Source organism: Myotis davidii, unplaced genomic scaffold (assembly GCF_000327345.1).
Source record: "Myotis davidii unplaced genomic scaffold, ASM32734v1 scaffold27, whole genome shotgun sequence".
In the NCBI taxonomy this organism is placed as follows: Eukaryota; Metazoa; Chordata; class Mammalia; order Chiroptera; family Vespertilionidae; genus Myotis; species Myotis davidii.
This window is the reverse complement of record NW_006297821.1, coordinates 2575029-2583564: the sequence shown is the minus strand read 5'-3', so window position 1 is coordinate 2583564 and position 8536 is coordinate 2575029. Positions and strand designations below refer to the sequence as shown.

General features: G+C 49.5%; 1 protein-coding gene across 3 annotated transcripts; it reads right to left on the bottom strand.

Annotated features, from left to right (window-relative positions):
- Positions 1 to 2958: 2958 nt before the first annotated feature.
- On the bottom strand, positions 2959 to 8312 carry POLR2H (polymerase (RNA) II (DNA directed) polypeptide H). 3 transcript variants are annotated; one of them, XM_006773635.2, is made up of 5 exons: positions 6917 to 8308; positions 5528 to 5611; positions 5352 to 5445; positions 4260 to 4343; positions 2959 to 3319 (listed from the first exon to the last, which is right to left on the bottom strand). In XM_006773635.2, the coding sequence occupies exons 1-5, from the start codon at positions 6987 to 6989 to the stop codon at positions 3202 to 3204; spliced, it is 453 nt and encodes a 150-aa protein (XP_006773698.1). In that variant the 5' UTR covers positions 6990 to 8308; the 3' UTR covers positions 2959 to 3201. The 3 variants fall into 3 exon arrangements, with proteins under 3 accessions (XP_006773698.1, XP_006773699.1, XP_015425903.1); XM_006773636.2 differs by having other exon boundaries at positions 6908 to 6994; XM_015570417.1 differs by lacking the exon at positions 4260 to 4343 and having other exon boundaries at positions 6917 to 8312.
- Positions 8313 to 8536: the final 224 nt, after the last annotated feature.

Below are 8536 nucleotides of genomic sequence, written 5' to 3'. Positions count from 1 at the left end.
CAGGAAGCTTCGCGGAGCGTGGGGCCCTGCCTCCCTCCCGTGGAGGTCGGGGGAAGTGCAGGAAGTGGCAAGAGTCCGTCTCCTAGGGCTCACACAGCAGGAGACACAAGTACAACTCAAGTACAAGTTGAAGGCTGATTTCCCAATACCCAGAGGTAAATAGCATCTAAAAAGCAGCCTTGTGTGACCACCATAAACCCTGTTAGGGGATCTCTAGAGAAAAAAGCCAGGCTTATGGGGCTTTGCCCATAAATGCCATCTTGGTGCTAAGGGAGAGGAGGTTTATATTGCCCGAAACAAAAACTCCACTGCAAAGGTCAACACTACCTCCAGAGGCTCCCGTAGGGGAAACTAATGGAAGTTTCTCCTCTTCCCTCCCCACCAGAAGGTCCCTACTGAATATCTAACCCATTCCTAAATCATTGTCTCCTCTTCCCTTCACACAAAACAAAAAACTGTTATGACAAGGGAGTTCCTATCTCTATTCAACTGTCTGCCAGTTCTCTTCCTTCTGGCCCCAGAGCAGCTGGGACAGGAGAGGCACGTCTACAGTGTAGGCAGAGGAGCCAGGAACCAGCGTTCCAAACACAGCCACCAATACCTGGGATCACTGGAGGCATGCTAATGCAGAATGAAAGTCAGCGTGCCAGGAACCATAGGGCCTTTTTTAAGGCTCCGGTGACTCTATTTTATAGATGAGGGAGAAGCCAGGCAAGTTCCCAAGGTTTCACAGCCTGTGAGAGGGAAAACACCCTAGGCCGACTTAGTCTAGAGCTCATACTCTCCCCAGTGCGGTGCACTGTCCAATGTTATTCAGTGATTCTATTTATTAGGAAAAATTTCCAAGTCCTTAGGGAGTAAATACATCAACAGATAAAAGAGTTCTGAGTAGAAAGCCAAAGCTCTTGGTATGAGTGACCAATTTAGACATCTCCAGGTGTCCCTCTCCTCCATTATGGACAGAACAGTTGCCACGGAGAAGGAATAAACAAATGCACAAAGCTCAAAAGTGTTGTCCAAATCTCGAATGGTGTCAGTTTCTACGTGGGAAAGAATCAGCTCATCTACACTACAAATCCCAGGATGCAGTCAAGGGAATGGTAAGTGGAAATTTTAATTTACTGCAGTACTAGAGTAGAGTAAATCTAATAATCAAATGAAACCCTTTATGGTACATGAAAGAGGCAGCACCCAAAACCAACAGGACCAGAGACAAAGAATTAGGAGATCTCAGAACAGTCAGATGAGACAAAGATGGCAAAACTGCAAAAAGTATGTAGCCAGAAAGTTCCAGGCATCCAGTATTGGCATCTGACTTGCTCTGGGGCAAATGTAAATAACTCATGGGCTTCTCCAGTGTGAACTAATTTGTCTCTATTGAATATCTAACCCATTCTCAAATCTGTCTCCTCTTCACACAAAACAAAACAAAAAACTGTTATAACCAGAGCATCCCTATCTCTATTCAACTGTATGCCAGTTCTCTTTCTTCTGCCACCCAGAGCAGCTAGGACAGTCTGCTGTGCCACCCCAGAAACTACTATTGGTAATTAGGTTCTCCCACTCCAACTTTCTCTACCTGCCCCCACCCCAAAACTGGACTCTATGGAAAGGCTGTAGGATCCCATAAAAATCCATCCCAACCCCCACTGATCTTCAATTTCCCTCTCCACCCTCCTCACCCCATACTAAACCAAAAGAAACACCCGCCCCTGCAGGGACCACTCATTTTCAACCCATTTCCCTAAATACTCTAACACCTCATGTAAAGACCTGAAAATGATGGGGAAGGAGATACCCCAGGCATCCCACCAGGGGACCAGCTCCCCTGACAAAACGAGAGATCAATAGAGGCAACTGCTTAATACACACTCACAGATCTTTCTGGATAGTTACCCCGAGTTTCCCAGGGGTAATCAGAGTCCAGTATGCTTTCTTGGGGACCTTGCATGCCAGGCTGAAGAGCCAGCTCCCCTGCTGGAGGCCTTGTAAGCATCACCATTTCCTTCACTGTGTGCTTCCTCCACGTTTAAGGTAGTGACTGCAGTCAGGCTGCTGCACTGTCTCGGGCACTGGCACTGGACTGCCAACCTCATTGGTATTGGTGCCCTGTCCACTTCCCTGGTCTGTGCAGCAACTCCCTGTTCAGTGTCACCGGTAAGAAACTTACCCTCCCTCCAGGTCACCACTGGAATACAGAGCAGACAGCTAGCTCCTCCACCTGTTCCCATAACCACCAAATCCACTCTTCCTATTTTCTGCAGAGTTGTATCCCATCTTGTGTATAAAAGCCTCTACCCAAAGCTTCCTTAAAAATAATGAAAATTTCCAGGCTACCCAAGTGACTCATTCAAGTCAACGTGATTTGACTTCTTCAGCGACTGAAAGAGTTGGAAGGACACGAGCAGGGCTCCTTGCCAATTCAAAATTCTATGCATACTGGAGAAAGCATACCAGACTCTGATTACCCCTGGGAAACTCAGGTAACTATCCAGAAAGATTTGTGAGTGTGTATTAAGCAGTTGTCTCTATTGATCTCTCGGTTTTTTTTGCCAGGGGAGCTGGTCCCCTGGTGGGATGCCTGGGGTATCTCCTTCCCCATCATTTTCAGGTCTTTACATGAGGTGTTAGAGTATTTAGGGAAATGGGTTGAAAATGAGTGGTCTCTGCAGGGGGGGTGTTTCTTTTGGTTTAGTATGGGGTGTGGAGGGTTATCTTCTGCGCCTGGGGTGCCCCAGGAGCCAAAAACACCATAGCTGCTCTTGTGTAGAAAATCACATTGGAGGACAAATGTTGGGGATAGTCAGCCAGGAGACTGACTATGGAGACCAAAAGGCTGAGACAGATCTTGCATCGGCATGATCATCTGGCTATGGGCCAGAGACATAATATACCATAGGCAAACTAAAAAAAATGATTTTAAAGTAAATGGGGGAAAAAGTTTAAGGGGAGAAGAAGTCTGAAAAAGTAAAGTTTAATTTAAAAAAACCATACACACAAAAACAACTTCTGGTTCATTTTAAACTCTCCCGCTGGGTCTTTCACAGGCAAGTCAGTTTCCCAGAGTCCAGACCAGGGAGAGAAGCACCACGGTGGACAGCCAGCCAGCCCCTCCTGAGCAGGACAACAGCAACTGCAACTCAACTTGAACAAATGTCCAAGACCTGAGTGACTGAGCAGCAAGGTTGGCTTCCCAGTGGTTCAGAAGGCCAGTTTCTTCATCAGCAGATAAACTCTGGAATCCACTTCAAACCCATGAAGGTTGTTGGCATCACCCTGCAGCCTCATGAGTAGGCCCCCATAGGACACGTAGGCAGAGCTGAAACAGAAGGTACAGTCCCATGAGTGTGAGATTTGGAGCAGCTGTTACTCAGCGGCTCTCCAGCCCAGCCTAAGAAAAAGAGGCACCTTTCTAATGTTTTGTCACTAGGAACCAAAATTCAGACAAAAATGAATGCACAGACATATGCACGGCAGTGCTTTTGAAATTAGCAAAAGTGGAAAATACTACATGCCCAGAATAAAGGAAATGGTCAAATCAATTCAGATATATCCATTTACTGGAATGTTAGATATACAGCTATTAAAATGTTTAGGAAAAGCTCTAAACTGACATGGGGAAACATGTTTTACATAATATTAAGCAAAAAGAGTAGAAGAAAACATTGTAATAAACAACAAGATCTCAAAGAAAAAAGCACAGAAGAAAAAAAAAACTAAATTATTCAAAAATGTTTATGTAAAAGGTTCCCTCTGGGTATGGAATTATAGATGATTTTTGTTCCTTCTTGACATTACTTCTCTGCTTTTCATATTTCTTACAAAGGGCACATATTGTTTTAATAAGATTTTAAAGAAAAGAAAAAATAGCTCATCAGGGAAACCAAAGAACTAGGGATTGGGTTGCAGTGTAGCAGCATATACATATACACACATATATACAAACACACGAGCACAAGCACACCTAGCAGTTTAATTACTTGATGCCGCATTTATTTCCTAAGGAAGCAACCTTCCTTTGCACTGCACACAGCAAGATTGTCAGTCTCTCATTTGGACCACCAGGGCCGAGACCCTGACAAAGAGCAAAGTGAGCAGCCTACATTTTAGACTGAAAACTGTTCCCAGAAGTTTCTTTCTGGGTCCTGCTTAGGTCTGAGGTAATTAAAGAGAGGGACCCAACACAGGAAGGATAAGCAAGTCCCAAATTCTCAGAACAGGGCAGGGTGAAAGGGTTCTCACGGGACCAAGGAACTTACAGGCGTGTTGCTGCTTCAGTAGAAGTTTCGTCTCCCTCAATCCTGTACACTTTTCCATACATTACATACTCAAATTGGTCAGCCCTGTGGAACAATAGTGGCAGTTACGCTTAAAAGTAGTTAACAATGCCAGGCCAGTGTTGCTCAGTGGCTGGATGTCGACCCATGCACCAAAAGGTCACTGGTTTGATTCCTGGTCAGGGCACTTGCCCAGGTTGGGAGCTCAAGCCCCAGTAGGGGGCATGCAGGAGACAGCCAATCGAAGTTTCTCTCGTTGATGTTTCTATCTCTCCCTTCTCCCTCTCCCTTCCTCTCTCTCTCTAAAAGTCAATAAAAACATATTTTTTTAAAGTAGTTAACAATAAGAGGTTCTTTAAAATTGGTAACGGCTAAGTAAGCGCCAACATTATAGCAACAGGCACTTCCCAAATACATTGTTATTTAGTCCTCACAGCAAACCTGTGATACAACTATCTGTCTTTCACTGACAAGAAAACTGAGGCTGAAAGAGGTTAAGGTTATTCAACAAATGAGTGGCAGGACTGAGATTTTAACTCAATGGGGCTCCAAACTCCCATCACACCAAACTCCCCCCCCCCACCCCCGCCAAGACTCAAGGCCCATACAGCCTAGGTCACTCAGTAGTCATTTCCTCCACCATCAAAAAACTACAAGTCACAAGCATGTAATCACTGCTCTGGATTAGCACCTTGTTAATTCTTTTTTTTTTAATGTTTTCATTTATTTAAGAGAGAGAAAGTGAGAGGGAGAGGCAGAAACATCAATGATGAGAGAGAATCATTGATCAGCTACCTCCTGTATGCCCCACACTGGGGATCAATCCTGCAACCCAGGCATGTGCCTTGATCATGAATCGAACCATGACTGCCTGGTTCATAGATCGACACTCAACCACTAAGCCACACTGGCCAGGTACCTTGCTAATTCTTAAGTGCAGCAATTTCTTTAAGTTTCCTCAGATTCTGCTGATAATCATTTATTCCACAATTTAACTAAATAAGGGTCTTTCTATACCAATTATCTACTTTGTTCTCGAGCATATTTCAAGTACTCCCTTCTTCACTCCCTCACCTGGAAGGTCTGTCATCTGTGGGGTTATATTCACCATCATCCAAGGTACCATCTTCATACAAGGTACTGGCTATGACCAACCGGAACTTGTCACCTGAAAGTAACGGCAATATCTGAGAGTGAAAACAGCTGAAATGGCAAAAAGTCTCCTGCTATTTTCTGTGTTCAATACTTACCCAAATCTACAGGGTAAATCTGAATGTTTACATCTAAGATAAGGTCCATCTTGAAAGATTCACTCTCACAATGCAGTCGGGACACTGGAGAGAAGTAGAGAAAGAGTGGCAGAGGATAAGTGCCTGACCCAGGGTGACCCTGCAGACCCCACTTTGGGGGGCTGTATGCAATAGAAGACTCAACCTACCCCAACTAGGGGCCCGGTGCATGAAAATTTGTGCACTGAGGGGGGCGGGGGGGGCGGTGTCTCTCAGCTGGGCGTGCACCCTCTTACTGTCTGGTAAGCCCACTACAGGGAGTGGGCCTAAGCAGCAGTCTGATCTCCCTCTGTGGGAGGTGACTGGCAGGCTGAATGCGGGATGGCACGGGCCACCGGTGAGCGGTTCGGTCACTTTGCATATTTGGCTTTTCTTATATGGGAGGATTAGCATCCACTGGCCTCTCATCTGCTCTCAGAAGTGCAGGCTCAATCAGAACCAGATATGCAAGAAGCAAAGTGGAGAAAATCCTGGGAAAAGAATCAAAAGCCCTCTGGCAACAAAGAATATCCAGATTCTAGGCCTGCCTCGGTGATTAAGAAACAACCTATCTTTGGGCAAGGTTTTGTCTTTCTGTGTCAGGCGCTGTGCTGAGGGGATTATTAGGACATGTAAGAACTGGTGTTTGCCTTGAAGAACATCTCAGACTCTGGGCAAAGGGTAAGAAAACAGAAAGAAACAATTATTGATCAATGACAGAATAAAGAGCAACTCTTTATTATTCCAAGCAGTCAACTCTAACTCGGGGAGGGCTTCACAAAGAGCTAAAGATTCTAAGGGCAATACAAGAATATAGGTGCAAAGAGGCTTTACTTTGGGCGATGGGCTCACGATGCAGTATGCAGATGATCTGTTGAATTGTACACTTGAAGCCTATATGGGTTTGTCAACCAATGTCACCCCAATAAACTCAATAAAAACTAATAATAATAATAATAAAATAGGTTCTGGAGTCAGATTACTTGCTGTGCAGCCTTGGGTGGGTTACTTCTCGGAGAAAAACGGGTAAGACAATAACTACCTCATGCAGACTCTTGAAAGAAATCAGACAAAGCGTGGAAGGCGCACAGTACAGCGCCTGGCAGAGCGGGCAGGGACCAGAAAGATGCCCAGGAGTTTACCAGCACCACGAGAAAAGGCCACCCAGGCACCGGGCACAGCATGTGTGAACCCAGGAGAGCTCGGAGTCTCCGTTCTTTCATCTATAAAGTGCTTCCTGAACGCGGTCCCTACATCAGGACCTGATGGGAGGCGCATGCCACGTGGGTTGGGTGGACCGGGGCCCGGGGGCGTGTCCCCGAGAACCGGACTAGTCCCTGACCCAAAACCGCCTCTACATACCTTACTTACCTCGATCAAACTTCTTGCCTTCCGGGTCGATGTCTTTGACATCAAAAATATCCTCAAACAGAATGCCGGCCATGGTAACAGGACGACGAGGGTAGCACCGGGGGCGCTGACCGCGCAACCACGACTACGAGTACGCGCACCCCCTCGCGCGGAGAAAAGGAGCGGGAGAAGGGAAAAGGTGCAGCCTACACTGCAACCGCAAGGAAATAGAATAACGCCTGCGCACAGGAGGCAGAAGCGCGGCCACTTCCGTCGCCTAGCTCTCGGGGCTTTCTAACTTCCGCCCCGAACTACGCTCCGGCGACTTCAGTGTTGAGGGCGGGCCTCAGGTCTATAACCCCGCCCCAGGGCGGGATCACAATAAGACAGACCCCCACCTCCCGCCGAGGTGGCGCGGTTCCTCGCTCTCCGCGGAGGCTCGACTGCGCCCTCTCCAGTCTTCCTGTTGGGAACACTGGAACGCTTGGGGGCCTAGCCCAGCCAGAGACCTTGATCCTTGGCCCAGAGAAGCCCAGCCCAGCCCTACCCTGCCAGCACGCGTGCTTGCAGAGGGCACAGTCCGCGCCGAGAAAGGGCGGAGCAGAACCCCGCCCCCAGAGCGCCGGCTCCGCAGGGCGCCGGACCTACCTCGCCCCTGCAGCTGGCACCGAGGCCCTTCAGGCCGGCCTGGCCCAGCTCGGCCCTGCTGGATGTCACCCGAGCTGGGTCCTTTCAGTTTGGGAATTTGCCATGATGTCACTATGGGGAAGAGGAAAGCCTGCACTATCCCTTCCCCTGGTACCGCACCCTCCCCACCATTGTCCTCTCGCCCTGAACCCTGCTCACACCGCCCCTGTAGCCTGGCATTGACCCCATCACACTGTGCCCTCCGGAGCACTGCCCCTTCAGCTTGGAACTGCTCGTTCCCTCCCTGGACACTGATCTGTGCGCCCCTTCATCCTGGCACTCTCCCCTCCTACGGACACTCTGGCCTGACACTGATCGCCCCTCACCCCGGGAGGCTGGCTCCTCCCGCATGCCCCCCTCCTGGGCACCGTCCCCTCCTCCCAGCCAGGACCTGCACCTCCGCACGCCCCTTCCTCCCGTGACCTCCTCCAGGGCACACTGCCTGTGTCCTGGGCACGGGCCTCTCCCGACACTATCTCTGACTCGCACACACAGCCCATCCACCCTGTGCTCGCCCCACCCTCGGCTCTGTCCTGCCTCGAACCCGATGGAAAACCAAGAGCCCATCAGGCCATCTCCCCCATGGCGGCGAGATGTCAGCAGCTACTCGGGTTCTCCTAGGGCCCCAACAGGAAGAAGGGACCTCTGCCCCCTCCGCGCCCGCCTCCAGGAGCGCGCTCTCCCGCACCTGGACCCCGCTTCCTTCGGGTCCCACTCCCCTCCCCAACTCCACTCCCCAAGGCCCAGCCCCGCACACCCCTCGGTCCAGGGTGCTCCAGGGGCACCTCCCGGGGAAGCCGCCAGGAAAGGGCGCGGGGGAGGGATGAGAGAGACCCAGGGCCTCCACTCCGAGCATTGCACGCCACCCCCACCCCCCCAAATCCTGGACTCAGTGCTCCCCTCCGATCCCCGCAGTCCGGCTTCTCACTCCAGGTGGAGCCGCGGCGTCTCTGC

Coding starts and splice junctions, on each gene's coding strand:
- POLR2H (XM_006773635.2), bottom strand. CDS start 6,989: ATGGCCGGCATTCTGTTTGAGGATATTTTTGATGTCAAAGACATCGAC. Junction 5,446..5,527: donor GATTTACCCTGTAGATTTGG/GTAAGTATTGAA, acceptor CGTTACTTTCAG/GTGACAAGTTCCGGTTGGTC. Junction 4,344..5,351: donor ACAGATGACAGACCTTCCAG/GTGAGGGAGTGA, acceptor ATTGTTCCACAG/GGCTGACCAATTTGAGTATG.